At 42.6% G+C, this 20,420-nt stretch overlaps 1 protein-coding gene across 1 annotated transcript in view; it reads left to right on the top strand.

Annotated features, from left to right (window-relative positions):
• The window catches only part of SYNPO2 (synaptopodin 2), a 253,160-nt gene that overhangs the window by 196,547 nt on the left and 36,193 nt on the right, over window positions 1-20,420 (top strand). The window contains exons 2-5 of the mRNA XM_045295840.1: window positions 5,004-5,155; window positions 9,672-10,474; window positions 13,013-14,794; window positions 14,891-15,195. Coding sequence (XP_045151775.1) covers window positions 5,004-5,155; window positions 9,672-10,474; window positions 13,013-14,794; window positions 14,891-15,195 — 3,042 coding nt within the window. The remainder of the gene's footprint in view (window positions 1-5,003; window positions 5,156-9,671; window positions 10,475-13,012; window positions 14,795-14,890; window positions 15,196-20,420) is intronic.

The following is a 20,420-nucleotide window of genomic DNA, read 5'->3' as shown; positions in this document are numbered from 1 at the left end:
GATATGTGTGCTTACTGAGAAAAAATAACACATACCACATCTTCTTTAATCATGTGGAAATAATGCCAAATATCCAGATGAAAATTTAAAACAAACACAGATGTTTTTCAGTATCTGGTAGACCAAGATTTTTTACCATTTTTAATTTAGCATGATCTCTTCAAATCTTTGTGTCTGTGTGTATGTATGTATAGAAAACATCAACATTTATATTAACTAGTCCCCTCTTGAGCACTTATATGAGCACTCTGTATATCATGCAAGGAGATTTTTACACGTTATTTCTAATCCTCGTTAACCATTTCGGTATCATGGTGGTTCTCAGAGATGGATGTGGACAAAGTTACAAAGTTGCGTGAAGGTATTGAAAGAAAGGCTAGAGATCTGCAGGAGAGACCTGCAGGGAAGATGCCCTAAGCAGCACAGTCCCTTGGAGCTTACAAAGTAAATGATTTTTGTAGGGCTGTTACCTTAGTCAAGAATGGGGATGTGTTTTGTGGGGCAAGGTTTCTGGTTTGAGCAGTTTGTATTGTCACATGGCTTTCACGAACTCGCTCCTGGCCCCGTTCTCAGTGAGCGCATGTGCAGTGCAATTGAAAGTGGAGTCTGTAGCAAGGGCATCTGGGATACTGAGCATAACTAGTTGGGCATGTGCATCGCTCCTTTATTCTTAGTTGGAACCCTGGGTTGGTATTAAGACCATTCTTTTAGGCCACTTAATGGTCACAAGTGTTCGTGCCACGCATGTCTGCTAAACCAGTGGAGCCCAGTCTGTTGGGGGGTGGAAATTTGTCATCTGAAAGATAACTGAAGCATAGACATTATAGGTGGTTTGACAATGGCACCTTGTCTGCCCGCTCTGGTTATGCTGCCCATTTAATAAGGCATTGTTTCGGCAACCTGCAGTTTCTCTGTATACTACTTTCTTCCTGGGTTAATTTAATAATTTCTACAGTCATTATTCCCATTATATTATCCCTGAGAGTGTCATTGTTAACTGATATAAATTCATCCATGTGGGCTCGTGGCAAACCCATGAACAATGGGATCAGACCATTGTGATCCAAAGAGACCGAACTGAAGTTTTTCCTTAGTCTGTCCTATACTGGATATACGGGTGAAACCCATTCACTAGCAGCGCCTCCACTGATAGAAGGGTGATGACGGCACTCAACCTGCATTGGCCAGGAATTGAATCAGCTCTCCTGTGTGGAAGGTGAAAATTCTACTACTGAACTACCGATACCGTAACTATCTTGATCAGTTGAGTGTATGAGCCCCAATTTAACATTTTAGAAAACTAGGTCTCAGGGTGATATCTAGGTCAGCTGGCTAGTAAGAAGTCGAGCCACACAGTTGAAAGCCACGTCATTGATAGAGATTCAATAGTGTCTATAGTAATGATTTTGTGTGACCAATTGACTCATGTTATGCACACCGTGTGTCACTTTCACAAAAGAAAAATCCAGGAGTTAGAATTTGTACTTGTGTGTACGTTACGGTTGTCTTGTTAGGTGCTGTGAAGTCAATTCTGAGTCCAAACAACCCCTGTGGCAGAACAGAACTGCCCAGGAGGGTTTGCTACGTAGGCTGCGGGCTGTACAGAAGCAGCTTGCTGCTGGTGGGCTCAAACTACCACCACTTCGGTTAGAGGCTGAGCCTTAACGATTGTGCCAACAGGCTTCCATAGTCATACGCATAATGGACACTTATACAAATTATGAACAGATATTATGATGCACGTTTCAGGTGAGCACTGTATGTACATTAATAAAGGTTTGTCCTTTATAATCTACCTTTGAATAGAGCCATATTGCTGGTTGATGATTGTAAGGGATGCATGTAAGCTGGATGAGATCCTCTTGTACTGTCTTTGTTTGGCTTCGTTTTCCAGTTAAAGATTGTTAAAAGTTAGCTCTCCAGAACACTTTTGTTGCAAGGAACCCAAGCCATCGAGTCAATGCCAACTCAAGCACTACCGTATTTAGCATCGTTCTTTAGGGCCACTCCTCTTTGCGAAACAGCTTAGCAAAGTAGTCACGGCACTTGGCTCCGAATGTAGGCTCTGAAGGAATGCTAACAGCTCTTACATCGTCACCAGTAAAAGCTCTGCTTGACAAGCGGATGATGAACCGCACTTTTCCCATGATGCAACACATGTAGATGACAGACAGCTCTTTCAAGTGCGGGATTTGTTCAGTGTCCGAGGACCAAACTTCATCTTGACTCTATAAAACCATGAAGCTCCTTAAAACTCAAATAACTTACTAGTCAGACAGTGAACCCCCACCTGCGATTGGGTCTTGGGGTATAAAGAGGATAAGAATGCATCTGTCTTATCCATATAATGCCTCCTTTGTCTTCCAAAGGTTGGATTTCTAGTTTGGATTCTAATACATCTGGCCCCATTAAATGAATGATTTCATGCTTTAACAAAGTGCTTTTTTACCTTTGTGTTAAAAATTGTGCTTTGTTATCTGCCAAATCTTATTTTATAAGGGAAAAGAAATTCAAATAAATGACATGTATACAAATAACCTTAATTTAACCTTAATTTAAATATCATTACTGGATATCATTTTATCCTTAACTTTTATCAATAACTATTATTTTAATTGCATTTTAAAGATTTCTTACAAGAGAAAATATATTTGGCAGTTGGGTTTTTTTTCCCAAAGTTAGATGAGTTTTGTTTTTTTTCATTTTTGCAGCTGCATTAGGCCCTTGACAACATTGTGTTCATCTGATATTTTCAAACTGAAATTGGAAAAGTCATCTATGGTTCTAATTTATGGCAATAAAAGGAAGAACTCTTCCAGACTGAAACAATGGATTTCACAGAAGTATTACTTTGTATTTTAAAAGTATTCTTTGTTTTCAGGAGTAACATTTATGTTACTAACTACCTGCTCCTAGCCTCTCTGTCCTCACAACCTTGATTTCAATAATCAGTGAGTGGCCAGTCTAGGCTGATTAGATCTAGAAGAACATCTTGAAGCATGATTTTAATTTGAGATCTCTTGTATGTTCTCTTTGAGAACTACTGAACTCATAATATAAAATGAAATCTAAACATATCAATTAGTACCTTGGCATCCCAACAGAAAATAGATGGCAAGCTCAAAAGTGTAGTAATTAAATTTAATTTAATGCAGGGACTAACGGCAACATTTAGCGAATCAACAAGGAATGGCTAAGTGCCCAGAGATTAAGAGCAAGAAGCTATTATTACCCTAAGGCCCAACATGCAAGGGGATAGAATGTGTTCTGACTGTTAATTGGAACCTAAAGCACTAAGACAGGGCAAGAGAAGTGGACCTGCCAGAGATGTGGCTTTGTAGATGGAGTATGGCCATTGCCAAATAAGAAGGCCAGCAGGTTCAGCAGGGGGAACACCTACCTTGACCTCTCCATTCCCTTGCACTTTGATTTTTTTCACTAGTGTTTCCCATTGACCAAGCCCAAGCAGGAGTCAGAATGCACAGGCTCCCTGCTGATGAACTCTGTAGAAGCCAGTCCTTACAGAAGAAAGCAGAGAAGGGTGGAGAATGGATCTGGAAGCACGGCATTAACCATCATTGACAGGGAGAAATATAAATTATGGTTCTAAGGGATATAAACAGTTATTCCTGCTAAGAAGCTGGTGGCGGCCTTCTGCCAATATTCTTTTTCTTCTTCCCTTGCCTGAAGGATCTCTTCCAGGTGGTTTTTGTGGTTCCCGTCAGCTATGCTGGGCCGATGCTGCCCTTAAAGTGGTTTGTCTTTATTACACAGCGTGCGCTCTCTCCCATTTGCTCCCAATCTCTGTCATTTTTGCTAGCGTTTGCCTAGCACCAAGTCTTGAATAATTCACTTGAGACAAGAATTTTTTTTCTCCCTGACTAATCCCCTGTCTGATTTACCTCGTTATAGACTACCTTGTATTAGTCCGGACAGCTCTATACTTTTATCCCTAAATTATGTCCCACCTTTCTTTCTTAAGGTCAATGTTTTACCCCTGTTGGCAAGCAGGGACTTGTAAAATTAATTTTTCCTGGGACAAGACTTCACGATTGAAGGGAAATAATCATCTTAATGTATAAAAACTCAAACACGTACTGTTCCCCCTTTTCTCTATTCTTGTTTCAAATACATTTAATATCAATTTATTCCACATCTTTTTATTATTTACAATTAACCTTTGAGATTAGGATAAATTAAAAAGTGCAAGTTCAAGGAAGAGACAAATGCTGGAGATCGTCCTACAGGTTGACCGGTGGATAAAAATAGGTATAGAATTGCACATGCCACAACGTATTGACATGGGAAATGGAATGTTGTTGTTTGCGGCCGTCGCGTTGATGGCGACTCATCGAGATCCCACATCCCAGAGAATAAAACACGGCGGCTCAGTCCTGTGCCATCCTCACAATCATTGTTATGTTTGAGCCCCGCGTTGAAGCCACTGTGTCAGTCCTTGCCATTTGTCCTGATCATCAGGTTTACCAAGTGTGATGGCCTCATCTGGGGACTATTCTCTCCTGTAAGCCTGTGCAAGTGCATAAGACGAAGTCTCCCCACCCGCAATTCTGAGGAGCATTCTGGCTGTACTTCTTCCAAGCCAGATTTGTTTGTTCTTCTGACAGCTTGAGGCACTTTAACGCTTCTTCACCAGCACCACAGTTCAAATTCTTAACCATCAATTCGTCTGTGGTCTTCCTTCCTCACTGTCCAGTTTTCATATGCATATGAGGTGATGGAAAATGCCATGATTTCCATATAGAGGGGCAATGATTCCAAATGATTTCATCCCATTTATCACCAAACTTTTTGAAGTCCATATATATATATATATATATTTTCCTACAATAAAAACCAGAAAAAGAATCGATCACAAAACAAAACCAAGCATTGGGACTGATTGAATAGCTTGCAAATCGACTTATTTCATCAAATTAAAGTTTCTCAGCGATGGCGGTGTGATTATGTGAGTCTAATTACTGCCTCTTCCTTTGACTACTCAGATTCGCAGCCAGAGCAAAGCGTCTGAGTCCGGGCTCTGTGAAGGGGATGAAGTTGTCTTCATCAATGGCCACCCCTGTGCAGACCTCACGTACCCGGAAGTCATCAAGCTCATGGAGAGCGTAACAGAGTCCCTCCAGATCCTCATCCGAAGGTACGGAAGACTTGTCGGAATAGATATGTTCTCATATTGAGAGACGTGAACACGGTAGCTTCTGCTCATCATCCATGAACTGGCATGGAGGGGGGAAATGGAGGGTCCCTGTGGAAAGGTAGGAACTCTGATGGTGCGTTTCTACCCCTGCGGTACTCTCCCTCCAGAGAAAGCCTCAGCCCTCTGCTCCCAGGGGGATTGACCGGCCTGCATTGGGTGGCTGGGAGTCACAAGCAACTCTGTGGCAGTCGCTTGGGTGTTTGAGGGAGGAGGTTGTAGCATGCGAGTCTAGGTCAGCATTGACAGAACGGTGCAGAGAAAAAGAAACAATTCTAATCACACGAACATTCTGATTGAGAACAAACTTGAAAATCTTTGTTTCCGGCACATCTTTAAAAAGTGTAGTAACATAGTTTAGAGTACTTCCTTAGAAGACTCAATCTGAGAGAGCTTCAGAAATTGATGAAAAATGGAATTGAAAGATAATGGAATTTTTTCACCGAAATGTTTATGTCTCCTTATATATTTATCATCATTTAAGACTCTTTTTATTTTTGGTGAATCGGGATCATTGATTTCAATGTAATTCGTAGATGAATTAGCAGGGTTTAAATGTTACAAATCGTACATGGTATGTAGATTTTTTCACAGAAAAATAATGTGTTGGTAAAGGAAAAAAAAATAATACAACTTCTGCATCCTAGGATTTGAGGATGGGCAGAAGCAGCTGGATAAAGCAAAATTTGGGGATTTTCAATTATTCAAATGCTGCCCTACCAACTTGGTTTTTTTTCTTTAAAAATTATTTTATTGGTGCTCTTGTAGGTATTATAACAATCCATAATTCAATTAGATCAAGCATCATTGTACAATTGCTGGCACCATCATTTTCAAAACATTTTCTTTCTTCTTGAATGCTTTGATATCAGCTCCTCTTTATCCCCCACCCTTCACCCCCGGCCAACTTGATGATTTTAAAATGCAAACAAAAAGTTCAAAAACTTTCAATGAGTGCAGCAACCAAAACGCAGTAACAGTACAAAGCTCAGGACAGTCCACGCTGGCTTTGTAATTGCATTAGACTCATCAGCATGCATTCTAAGCAATCCAGAAAGGAAGACTGGCGTCCTGGAGAAGATGGCAGAAGATGTCTGCTCTAGAATCTCAAAGCCATCTCCAGACTAGAGATTTCCTTAACTCTCCATGCTGCCTGCTTCCTTATGGTGCCTGGGAGCTCTCCAGTGGATCCCAACTATAGTGACCCCAAGTGACAAAGTGACAGAGGAACTGCTCCCTAGAGTCTTTCTTTTCTCTCTCTCTCTCTCTTTCCCTTCTAGAGAATTAGGAAGGGGTGTACATTTCAGATTATCATGTTTTCACTCAACAGTTTAAACTTTATCACTTGCCCCACCTCTCCCCACCTTTTCTCTCTCTCTCTCGTGTAATATTAACCTCCCCTTTTCTGACTCGTGATCCGTAAGGTTTTTCTTGCCAGTAATCTATATGGAGGCAGAAACCCAAGTCCTTCTATTACAGGCCCAGGAGGAAGGGAGGAGGAGGGAGCGTGGGAGAAGGCTCTGACCACCAGCCATTTGCTGAACCTTTGCCCCACCAAGTGTCCCTTATCTACAGCATTCCCCCACCAAGAACCATGCAGTAAGATTCCATTTCTACATCAACCTGAATGCACTGTGGTCAATATCCTATAAAAATAAAGGAATCTAGCATGATCCCTTAGGCTCTCCCATCTAAATATTTACCCCTGGAGTCTCATGTTTAGTCTTAAAGCTCTATTTATTTATAAAAGCACTGCTTGCTGTTCAGAATGATCTCGGAGGACTATCGCCAAGTGTAGACAGTGTTCACTTTTATCAGCCATACATCTGAAATACCTTAAGTCTTCCATCTTTCTCAACATTTAATGAAACAAAACATGGAGGACAAATGGGGAAGGACATCCCTTTTCTAAATAACTTCTTTCTTAGTGTCTTGTCTTTACTGGTAGAATGAGGCCAGCTTCTTGGAAAACATTTAACAGCTGGGCCGTCCCAGCCAGTCCTTGCTTGGATCATGATGGCTATCAGTGAGGAAAACCTGGCCGGTCTGAATCTGAGTGTTGGGTACATATTCACTTTAATTTTTTTCAATGGCTGAATTCTCTGCTAGTTTAATACTAGAATCATGGCTATTCTTCTATTCTTTCAAGAATCTAATCTTTACATTTTATGGTATGTGTAATTATTTGGTGATATTCCAAATGGAATCACAAATTTAAAAGATCAGCCCTAAGACGCCCCCCAGCATGCTCCCTGTCTTCACTCTGATGTCAGAACGGTATTTCCTGGAACGTGTCCCTGACGCTTGTTCTGGCACCAAACTAGAGAGCAACGGTTTCATTCTTCCTGGATGATTACCCACCCGGGAATGACCGGGTAAGACTTTTCAAATAACCTTAACACGATCATTTTAAATATCATTACAATTATAAGATGGAAAAATTAAATGTTAATATAAATATGACATAAATTGTGGTGTTGAATTCTATACGTATAAGCTGTATAGATACTGTGTATAGAATATATGTATATATATAAAATCTCTACTTGCTTTTCAATGGGACCTATTCTATGTGTGTGTGTGTGTGTGTGTGTGTGTGTAGAGAGAGGAGTCCTAGTGGTGTAGAGATTGCATGTTCGCTGCTAACTTCAAGGTCAGCAGTTCAAAACCACCAGCCAGCTCCTCTGGACTAAAAATGAGCATTCCATTGTCATGAAGAGTTACAGCCTTGGAAACACACAGGGACGGTTCTGCTGTGTCTTATCGGGTCACTATGAGTCAGAGTGGACTCAATGACAATGCATTTAGGTTTCTTTGTTTTGATTTGCATGTATAGTGGTGTGTGTGTGTGTGTGTGTGGGTGTGGGTGTGTGTTCGCATAGAGAGAGAGAGAGTGAGAGAAAGAATGACAAGAAATGAACTTTTTAAAGGTATAAAGCCTTAACTTCTTTCTCTAGTGCTTTCATGATCGCCATTCATATTTACATTTTCCACTCTGATTACTAATAAATGTTAACCTTTATCTGACCTATTTGCTGTATTCCAGTTTATAACACGGAAATGAATTCAAACTACTTCCTTCCCAGCTTCATAATTGACAACTAACATAATTCAAAGTGATTTAATCCACTTCCATTCCAAGGCCTGCCTAAATTAAAACTCTCTGACCTTTTGGTATCCTCAAAATCAGTGTAATAGAGTTTAGCCATCATTTTCTATGTAAGAAAGATATAATTTCTTGTCATCACTTATGCCTGGTGGAATATCTATGATTTTCGTAATATGATAATACCAGGAATCTTTATAGATTACTTGCATGCAGAAAGTTGCCTTTTAATTAATTTGTCAGATGCTGGTTTTGTTATGTTTTGTTGTTGTTGAGTGTGATCTATTGTTATTTTTGAAAAATGTAGTCAATAGCAAGGGTAGGAGTAAATATCTTGAACATTGGTCTGAAATGCTGCTATCACAGGGATTCTAAGGTAAATTCCTTTCAAAAACAATAGCAGTAGGTTCTAAGAGGAAGTGAAGGCCACTTCCCACAGCTGTTCTGTACATAATGCTTCTCTTAAGAAAAGCATTTAGAGTTTAGAGTTTTCGGGGTGGGGGTGGGGGTTGTTTTTTGTTTGCCTTTTTAAAAGCCTACACTGACATTTTCTTTTCTCCCCAACCCAAATGTGTGCTACCAACTGGGTTTCATTAAGGTTAAAAAGAAAGGCTTGTGGGAAGTATCTCTAGGCTCCTTAGCTGAGAGAGAAAGGGACAATTTGACTTCAGGTATCCTAAAAGGAAATGCTCCAGGAGACAGGTTAGAGCAGGAGAAAGGGAGGCGTCTCAGATTATAAATACTCCATGACTTAATGATTCATTGCAGCCTGGAAAGGGTTTCTCTTTACACAAGAGTGCTGGGCTGGGGTCCACGTTTTACAAAACACATGCTCAGTGGAGCTTGAAAAACAGCTTCTATTTCATTCCTTTCAAGAAAATACAGCTTCTAAATGGATCACTTGAATTATCTGTATGCTGAGACTGTTACGAAGCTGCCAAATGTGTTTATGTGGTCTTATCATATCCAGACCAAAGCTCAAAGGGCTGGTCAATAAGATATTGACATGCTTCCTCACATGAAAACACAAAGTACTATTTGAAAATATCCAAATAACGCGCAGGTAAAGTGCATCCTGTACTACTTCAATATAACAACTGAGTTGTAGGGGAGATTTAGGGTTCATAATCTTTTTTTTTTAAGTTATGCTTTAAGAAAAAGTTTATTTGAAAGCTCTGTAAATAGTATTATCAACATCTGGCTAATTTCTGTCATTCAGCATGTTGCAAATGACATTTAGGAGGCAATATTGTGACTGTGTCATGCATTAGACTTCATAAAGGTGTCAGGAAAGTCTCGGGCAGGTGTCACAGCCTCTGATTTAACTGTCTGCAATCATTTTTCTCTGTGCAGACCATCCAGTGGAATAAGTGAGACTTTGATCTCTGAAACGGAGAACAAAAACCATGAGCCCCTCACACGGGAGGGCTACCGGGGAAGCACGGCCCTGCAGATTGGACCGGCCACAAAGTCCCAATACAGAGAGTTCTACATCACCACAGTCAAGAGGGCAGCTTTTCCAGCTGAGGACCAAGGAAGTGGTCCTGGGTTTTCTGGCCACGTCGAAGAAGAAACAGGCTGGAGTAACCAAATGGCACCCCAAATGCCCGACTCCCCAAGTGGTGTGGATGAGGTTATCTTAAGCGAGAAGACAGAAGGGGGACAGCCAGGCCCTGTGGTGGAGCTACAACTGTCCCTGTCAGAGGAGAGACCCAAGGCCACCAGTGTCCCGACAGCAGTTCTCCTGGGAGCTGAAAAATCCACGTCTCCTGACGCAGACACTGACTTACAACATGACCGCGTCGTCCACCTAAACCCAGTCTCCTCTCCTGAGAAAAGGGCCCTTCCTCTGAAGTCCAGCAAGATAATCCAGCTCTCCAGCAGCAAAGAGTTGAAAGTGACCCCAGGGAGCGAAGCAGGCGAGCCGGGACTGCCCCAAGTGGAAGTGATCTTGGACTGCCCTGACAGGCAGAAGACAGAAGGGTGCAGGCTTCAGGCAGGGAAGGGGCATGCGGATTCTCCAGTGGAAGGAGGGCAGTTAGAAGCACCTCCTTCTGTGGTAGTCTTTGCAGTCTCATCAGAAGGCACAGAGCAGGGAGGACTCCGAGTGGAGAGGGATCACAGCAGACCTCACAAGCACAGAGCAAGGCACGCACGTAAGTCCTCCCTGGGTACGTGGCTGAGCTGTCCGAGGGGCTCGGGACTTTAGGGATCTCTTGCTGCTGCTTTGCTGAAAGCACTGTTTTTTTGTTTTGGGTTTAAAAAAAAAAGATTTGTCTTATTGATGATTTGGTTTTGCTTCATTTTCATTAATGCACAAAATAAACTTGAAACAGTGGGGCAGACAGATTTCTGAATTAGAAGCAGTAAGTTTGAACTTGTTAATAGTAGATTTAAATGTGTTTCATGACCTTCTTATTAGCCGCAGCTCTCCTCCCAGAGCATTGGAGCTGTTACAGAGAATAACACTGTCAATGTGACTCTTTTATTTGTTTTAGAACATTTTAATACTTCATGATCAAATAGCTAAAGGGAGTAAGAGTATTGGAAGTCATGAGGACTCAGGGGAAAAGCTCAAATCTATTGAGTCACAGCGGAGAGGTGTCTTTAAATTACAGCCTCCACCACTGATATTAAAAGCAGATCCTCATTTTGGTAAAATAAATAAATAAATCATCGTGCAGCTTGATGATGTTTGCAGAAGCGAGTTTGACAGACAAGGACATGTGTCCCACTGAGCAGTTACATGAGCCTCGCCGTTTTGGACGACTTCATGCGCCTGCACAGGGTTCCATCTACCTTCTAGACACACAAGGCAGTCTTCCGAGCCACGTGGAGACCTTTCAGTGCCGCCAACATAAAATAGATTTAAATTCAAAGCTTTTGTTTCCCCCGGGGAGTGGGGACAGAGAAGAGCAGGGAGTTAAGGATTGCTCTTAGACTTTGTGATTTGAGTAGTTTCCTGGAATGTGTGTATATTTATTGATTTACTTGCATTTTTTTGTGATTTCATCTGAGGATGGCAAGCCGGGTGGCAAAGGCACTTGAATGTATGAATGACAGACAGCAGGCAAGACTTCAGTTGTTCAAAGTAGTGCAATGAGTCCGCCAGCCTCCTGCTAACCCTTTCAAAGCATATTTTTAGCATAGCCATTTGTAGCTTTATTGGCAAATGCCTGTTCACCATTCCTTATATTTTAAGCATCTGTATGCCATCTTCATGGTTCCAGCCCGTTAAAAGAAGAGTATTAAGGCAGCATTCACACATTGAACATGTTGGCAGTGCAGTCAGCAACAACTGTGCAACTGTGTTCGTACAATAATAAGTTTCATAACACTCATCCCCCAAAAAGGAATTCCATTTTGTCAGGGCCACAATTTTTACGACTTTCTCGCTTAAAGTGTGTGATCACCGGTGAGTATCTGAGATTTCATTATGTAATTATTTTTCTGATCATAGTATGTCTTTAGAATTAACTAGTCTTATGTTTTCTCCAAGGACAAAAGAGAGCTAATTTTCTGTTTTAAAATATTTGAAGAATTTAAACAATTCATATTTTACTATTTTGAGGGAGACAAAACTATTTGTGAATCATGCCCACTATTGAGGCCATAATTACAATTTACTGATGTTATAAATTAATTTGCCCCAATTATATTTTTGGTGACAATAATTATAAAACTTAAAAGAATTAGTATAAATGTTTATTTTAAAACTTGAGTTCTAATTTAAAATGACAATGATTCCTACATCCATTTTTATAGTCTTTAGTCATATATGTGTATATACATATATTTGTTTTCAGTTTTCCTGAGATTTACACCTGCTCTTGCTGAGTAACAAATTGACACATAGGGGGAAAATTTGTCTAGACAAATTCATAGCTAAATTTTCTTCTATGTATTAAAAATAATTTCGTATTCTGAGTTATTATTATTAAGTACCTTCAATTATTTAATCAATGATTTTTAACTTAGATTAATTTACCTGTGAACGCAAAGATTATGGAGGGATGTCAAAGAAGAGAAAAAATGAAAAAAAAAACCCTAAATGTTGAAATTCACTACATTAAAACATTTAGATCAATAAAAAATTCTTGAGAACCGTGCCTTCTTGGAATTCTTAGCCACATAATTATATCGGCACTTTACTATCTTAATGTAGAAGTACAAATGATTATTTTATTTCAAAGTATGAAGTGTGCTTTAATTTTTTCAAATATAACATGTTCTTGGATAATTTCACTTTTAAATTTAATTACATCCTGCTGTCATTGACTAGCCCATTTTCATTATTAAAATATAAAGATCCACAGAGAAAACAATTTAGAAACACATGATCTAATCAGCCTATTAAAATGTATGTATATATTAAATGGGGTATTATATATTATGCTTCATTTTATATATATCTATATACATATATATAATGGGACACGATGTTGTTTTATATATGTAAAATCATTCAGTTACACAAGTATACATTTTAAAAGAAATGAGAAAGAGAATCGAATTGGATCCCTTCAAAATTCAGGTCCCAACCGTGTGCATGATTTTTCTATAGTCATTTCTCTCTTGGATCCAGTAAAAGTTGTAGTCAAGAAGAAGCGCCTTCCTGGCCGAGTCCAGTTCGGGGCTGCCGCGAAGTCGTCCTGCTACTAATGACTTGAATATAATGTTTGTGTCTTCCCCAGGTCTCAGAAGGAGTGAAAGCCTTTCAGAAAAGCAGGTGAAAGAAGCCAAGTCTAAATGCAAAAGCATTGCCCTCCTTCTCACAGATGCCCCCAACCCCAACTCCAAGGGGGTGTTGATGTTTAAGAAGCGCCGTCAAAGGGCCAGGAAATACACCCTCATCAGCTACGGGACCGGGGAGCTTGAGCGCGAGGGGGACGAGGAGGAAGGAGGCGGCAGAGAGGATCCGTGTGAAGTCACGTTTCTGGGCACGAGCGAGTCAGAGGTGGATGAAGAGTTCCTGTCTGACCTGGACGACAGCACGCACGTGGTGAACTTTGACTGGGATTCTGGACTAGTGGACATTGAAAAGAAACTGACCATAGGGGACAAGATGGAGATGCTGCCAGACACCTCAGGCAAGGGGGCCCTCATGTTTGCGAAGAGGAGGGAGCGGATGGATCAGATCGCAGCCCAAAAGGAGGAGGAGAGCAGCAGTGGGGGGCCGAGCAGAGAACCAGATGCTGTCCAGGTAGATGGCCTGAGGACGGTGACGTCCTTCCAAAGGAAAGAGGAGGAATCGCGGAGAGTCCAGACTTCCATGAGCACAAGCTACAGCAACGTCAGCCATGGGGTGGACCATGCACCCCAACAGAATGGCTTCAGTGGGGTTCCCGAGACAGCAGACGCCCAGAGGATGGTCCCTATAAACAGAACGGCAAGACCCTTCCCGGGACCCATGAGCCAGCCCGCCACCCCTTTCTCCCCAACCCGAAACATGACAAGCCCCATCGCCGACTTTCCTGCGCCCCCCCCATATTCTGCGGTCACCCCTCCCCCGGAAGCCTTTTCCAGAGGGCTCGTGAGTCCCGTGGCCGGCCAGCCACAGCCACCTCCGTGGCCTCAGCCCGCCCCGTGGGCCCAAGCAGCCTTTTATGACTCGTCGGAGCGCATCGCTTCCCGGGACGAGAGGATCGCAGTGCCGGCCAAGAGAACGGGCATCCTGCAGGAGGCCAAACGGAGAAGCACCACGAAGCCCATGTTCACCTTCAAGGAGCCCAAAGTCAGTCCCAACCCTGAACTCTTGTCGCTTCTTCAAAACTCCGAAGGCAAGCGGGCCCCCGGAGCCGGCGGGGACTCGGGGCCTGAAGAAGACTACCTCAGTTTAGGGGCAGAGGCCTGCAATTTCCTGCAGAGCGCCTCTGCTAAACAGAAGATGCCACCCCCGGTGGCCCCAAAGCCGGGGGTTAAGGCTGCATCCTCCCAACCAGTGACCCCCGTTTCGCCCGTCTGGGCTCCAGGAGCGACTCCCACCCAACCTCCTGCCTTCCCAGCATCAAACCCACCCCGGGGCACCGCTGTCTCCTCCATCAAAATAGCCCAGCCTTCGCACGCCCCTGCCCGGCCTGCGAGCTCCCTGCACATGGCTGGTCCCTTCAAAGGGCCGCAAGCTGCCGTGGCCAGTCAGAATTACACACTCAAGCCGACAGCTCCTGCACCCGCAGCAAACACTGCTCATGCTAGGCCAGGGGGACCATCCCAGGAGCTTCCGGGGATGAGTGGCAAAGGAGCCCAGCTCTTTGCCAAACGGCAGTCGAGAATGGAGAAGTATGTGGTTGATTCTGACACCGTGCAGGCCCATGCGGCCCGGGCCCAGTCTCCCACTCCATCTCTCCCAGCCTGTTGGAAGTATTCCTCCAACGTCCGAGCACCCCCTCCGGTGGCCTACAATCCCATCCACTCCCCCTCCTACCCACTTGCTGCCGTCAAGTCCCAGCCGTCAGCCCCACAGGCCTCCAAAGCAAGTAAGAAAAAGGGCAAGAAACCCCTCAATGCCTTGGACGTGATGAAGCACCAACCGTATCAGCTCAACTCATCTTTGTTTACGTTTCAACCTCCAGATGCAAAAGATGCTCTCCCCCGAAAGCCAGCAGTCAAGATGAATTCAGTGCAGACCGGGAAGCAAGCATTTCCCCTTTGGCCAGCCAATGCTAGTTCTCCCACGCATGAGCAGCCTTCGTCGGTCTACTCCCTCCCAGCCTACAGCTCTCAGCCGGCCTTCTTTGCTGAGGCTGCCTCCCCGGTCAGTGCGTCCCCAGTGCCGGTGGCCACCCCCAACTCTCCAAAGCAAGAATCCGCCTCGTCGTCGTATTTTGTGGCACCAAGGCCAAAGTTCTCAGCCAAGAAGAGTGGCATCACGGTTCAGGTGTGGAAACCATCTGTTGTGGAAGAGTGCCCCCACGAGTAGCTGAAGCTGAGTGTCCACTTTGCTTGGAAAGGAATCGTTTGCAGTGTTACTTGACCCCCCCACCCCCACCCCAAGATTGTCTAGTTAGTCCTCAACTTACTTAATTTCAGATATATCATCTCCCAATCTGGGTCCAAGGAGAACACAATATTTGAATGAGTCGAAAATCTAACTCAGATTGACTTACAATACATTGATCTTCTTTACACACTTATAAAAAATGTGGGAGCACCCCAAAATAGGCAAGTGCCACTCTATTAAGTAAGCAGGATTCTTAGGATTTCAGTGCTGGCCACAGACAGTGACCGGCATTATCAAGCATTAGGACCCAGCCTTGATTAGCATAACATCTGTATGCCTATGGTGAAAAGGCTCACATGTAGTGGAAATAGAAACGTACTGACTGGGATTGCTTATTTTTTAAGTAGTCCTTTATCTCTATTTATTAATGTTAAGAGAATAAGAAATGTATCAAGCACAGAGATAAATCTGCCAACTTCAGTCACCTTTTGATATTTCAGAGAAGGTACCCTAAGGAATGTACATATTTTAGAACAAGGAAGTTTGCAGAAAGGTATTAATAATTACCGAATACTATTGTGCACTGGCAGGATAAAGATGGGGCTTTCTTCTCCCACTACGAGTTATTTGGTGACTCACAGAGGCAGTTCTACCCTGTCCTATAGGGTCACATACTGGCATCGACTCGATGGCAGTATGTTTGGTTTGGGTATTACATACCGGAGTCCTTGAATGGTGCAAACACACTGGGCTACTAACCTAAAGGTTGACAGTTCTAGCCCACCTAGATGCACCTTGGCAAGAAAGATCTGGTGATCTGCTTCCAAACATCAGTCACTGAAAACCCTCTGGAGCCAAGTTCTCCTCTGATCTGTATCAGTGTGACCATGTGTCTAAGGAGGGCCAATGGCAACTGGTTTGGTTACTCAATGTATGATTTTGTGACCGATGTTTTCCATATAGTAACTCATTTCAGAAGCTATGTTAAAAGTAAGTGGAGTAGGGAAGAAAGACAATTATCCTTAGGGATAGATTTCCACCCTCCTTCTCCACTTTCTTAGGAACAAAGTGAGTAAGTACATCTCCAACTGCCCATGAAAGCATTCATCTGTTTTCCGCCACTGAGGCAAGAGGTCGAGTACAGTACTATGGAGTCCTGTGAGACAGTGGGCGGGACCCCATAAAGGTAGACGCGGCTATCCCTTTACTTAGGGATGCTGACTGATGAGGTCTGAAAGGTTGCTGACCACAGAAGCTGCTTGTGGAACCGGAGGAAGCCACGTGTATGGAAGCTGTAGCATGAGAGTGCGTGGTTAGTGCCATTTCAGAGTGGTCTCACCGATTTTTTTCCTCCTGGTTGCTTGGGTTTTCGGATGGCTGCTTCTTCCGCTGTTCCTTCTGAGTCTGTTCCTTCACCTTCACTTTGGTCTTTTTAGTTGGTGGACCAGGAGGATCCAGGCAAGGTTACCTTGTAATTTTGGATTGGTTACACACCAAGTACTCATCCAACTGGCTGTGAAGTTAGTGATGTCAGAAGAACTTTCTCCTCTCTATTTTAAGCCCGAGTCTAAATAGCCATAGGAAATAGTCAACAGGAATGAATGTAGAGCATTACCAAGAAGGTACATCAGCTACAAGGACAATCACTTACACTACACAGAAAATATCTTTAGAGGCCTAACCAAAAACAAAACAAACAAACAAACAAACAAACAAACAAACCTGCCTGGTTTGAAGATACATGGTACCATTTTACTTTCTGAAAATATCTGTATTCTTGGTTTTCTCTGCTCTCACTGTCAATCTGCCATGTTTTTCACCATCCTATTAAAATATGACTTTCTTCTTTATCTGCTGAATGTGCATGTTTTTGTCCACCTTCCCTGGATGAGCTGCTCTGATCTAGTCTATTTCTCTCATGCTCCTTCCCATCATGCCTGATGGCTTATCCATGTCTCCACATACTGTAAAAAATGCAGTCCGGAATCTCTGTGGAACAGCACACCGAGCAGAGAAGTTTGTTTCCCACACAACACAGGGGCTGGCACGTTTGCTTTCCTCTAGAAAAAACGTTCATCATCTTTGGTGGCAATTTGCCTAGAGGTTATGACCACGGGATGTAGACCAGCCAATTATTTGCCTTTTGGGGAAATCAATTAGGAAGATGAATAGAGGATAAGGGAAAATGAATGTACCTATTATATAACGGTGTTCTGTGTTTTGTTTTGTTTTTAAATTGTTCCCTACTAAGGAAGTCCATTGAGTGCCGTGCATTTTGCAGTTACCAAATAGAACAACCTACAAAGGGCTTCTTGAGGTGAAACAGCAAAAATCACATTTGTAACTTTGCATTCTTAAGATAGCACTCAAATGATGGCATGCCTAAGAGTAAAGATAGTGGGGGGTTGGGGGGGATACAGGTAGTCATCTGAGCTCATAGGTTCAAATGTAGGGCAGCATGGTAATAACCCAGAGTACTCCCAGTTGCCCAGTGGTATGTAGGAATGAGAAGTGTTTTCAGTCCGTTTCCTGTTGGACAGGTGGCGCTCTTCAATGAACCCCTATTTGGAGTTGATGACTTAAGACACAACTGGTATAATTTTGTCTTCTGGTCATCCTGGGACTGCTTGGGGTTCCCAAAAAGCTTCTAGGCAGTATGCCAGGTATGCAAAGCATCCACAACTTAGACTGGGGATTAGTAGCATAGGTCTCAGCTTGGAAGATAGTGTCTTACTTTATAGCAGAGGTGGGATTCACCTAAAACTCTACTCATCACAGAAATAGTGTGACCTCACCTTGAGGGCTTTGGGGAGTGGGACAGAGAAAGACTAAGCTAGTTTGAAGTAGTAGGGATCGCCTGATCTCTTGTTTTTCCAGTAGAGAGCCTTCTGGGAAATTGCATGCAGAAGAAACTCTATGTACTTCTTTTCACATGGGGACTTTCACATGATGTCAGTGTGGCAGGTGGAAGAGTCCAAACTCATGACATCAGCTTTCCTCCCATTAGATTCCCCTTGCAATCTGGGTGGTGCTGGTGTTGTGGTGGTGGCGATTGGTTGGTTGATTGGTTGTGGCTGGCTGGCTGGCTCGTGGGTGGTTCAGGGAGGCAATTTTGTTTTGTTTTTATCATCTTGTTTTCTGTTATGTTGCTTCATAGATTGAGCACCGATCAAATGAAGTAGACAGCATCGCCCTAATAACAATGATCAGTTAATAAGTGTTTGTGTTATGGTAGAGACCTGTATATATTATCCCCAGGAGTCTGCTGTGGGGCTTACAAGCACTGGAATCTAACCCAGAATATCACAATCACTGGTTTACTGCAGGACCTTCAGCAAATCTTTCTTTCCATGAGTTTTCTTGCCTTAATGCCCCCAACTTCTCTTCCTGTCGTGTCTGACTGAGTATTCACCACCAACACTTGAGATTCTAGGAAGAAAGGTAAGATGTGGATATAATTACAGCACTTGGTATCTTTCTCAGCTTCAGAGGAGAACAGATTGAATCACCAAAAAAAAAAAAACTGATAATATTTGGAATCTGAGTGCTGCTGCTGCTTAAATTTTGAAACACGATTTTATTTCAACAACAGGCACATTCGCTTTCAAAAGAGGAAAACACACACTGTTTTCTGAATTTGTACAATGCATTGATAGTGTATGCCACAAATCTTTAGCGATAAATTCTATCAGACACATTTGGGTTGTCATTCTAGAGCACGTAAAAGTGTGCACTTCAAAATACATCTAGTAGGATAGTTCATGATAGCGTGTATCCAGCCTTTGCACAAACAATCTCACAAGATCTTTATAAGGGGCAACTCATTTTAACTTTAAGAAAATCCATCTGAGTTACAAATAGTTCTTCAAAGCAAGTGAGGGTCATTTAACTCTCCATGAAAGTGCCGGCTTCTTCAAGAAGTAGCCATGGCAGAACAGCTGAGTATTATCCCACAGCCTGAATGCTAGCCAGGCAGTAAGAGTCCCATCAGAGATGTTCAGAACAAGTGGTCTACATTTGAAGGGGGTGGACTCACATGTCAGAGACCATTTCCTTATCTACAATGACTGTTAACGAACTTTGAAGATGGCTTGCTGCTAAAAAGCATGCGAATATTCGGACTATGTGGCGATGTCAAAGTGAAGTCTCTTGAGAGCCCAAGAAGATACCCGGTTATTAATGACTGAATTCCCATTTAATCTTGCAAATAAAAGCCCCTTTCTGTGTCTAACTTCATCCAGTTATAATACAAAGAATCGGCAGGAACTCAGAACTTAAGGGCATGTCCCTGAAATCAGTGGCTATTTCATGAGTCACCATCAACCTCACAGGAAGGGTATTAGAGGTCATGGTCATCCAAAGGAAGTGATTGTTTTCTGAAAAGCTAAATGCTTCCAGAGGAAAGAGGTTGGGTATATGTCCTAAAAAAGAGGGTGGTGGAGTTCACTTTAAAAAGAAAAATTATGAGTTCGTGAGAAAAATATGTAAATTCTAAGAACCAGCATTATCTTCCCAGAAACACTGACCCTTGCTGGTCGCCTGACCCCATATCACTGGACCCTGGGGGACACAAAGACATGTGTAACACTCCAGTACTGATGAGTTTGTCAACAAATATTCTGGGGAAAAAGCAGAATTGAATTCTTCCTTAGATTTTTCATCGAAGTTGACCCTGGGCCATAAAGCAGGCTAGTGTTTCCCACAAGACCCAAATACCAGACAGAAATGCCAAAAGAGACCAGTTTCTGTTTGTCCCTCCATAGTGCTTTTTTTTTTTTTTTATTCCCCAAATTCCAAATCTTCCTATGGAGCACCAGGCCAATAAAATCCAACCCTCTGGAGATGCCTACATCAATCCATCCTTCCCAGCAATCATTCAAAAACTGTTTATACAGCATGTATATTTGTACTCTAAATGGTCACTTGGCACTTGTCAGTCACTGAATTTACTACTCAGAAGCAACTGCATGGAAAAGAATTAAAGAAAACATGAACTGATGTCAGACATTTCTCAGTCTCCTGATTTCATCAGCGTTTTGCCAACCAATAAAGTTCACCTCAAGCTTAAAGGAAGAAAGTTAAGTTTTTAGGGTCCTACAGTTTTAACTGAGGAGTTCTGGTGGCATAGTGGTTCAGAATTGGGCTGCTAACTTCAAGGTCAG

Source organism: Echinops telfairi, unplaced genomic scaffold (assembly GCF_000313985.2).
Source record: "Echinops telfairi isolate 266 unplaced genomic scaffold, ASM31398v2 ScPeMD7_5927;HRSCAF=6808, whole genome shotgun sequence".
Classification (NCBI taxonomy): Eukaryota; Metazoa; Chordata; class Mammalia; order Afrosoricida; family Tenrecidae; genus Echinops; species Echinops telfairi.
This window is presented reverse-complemented; position numbering and strand designations above follow the sequence as displayed.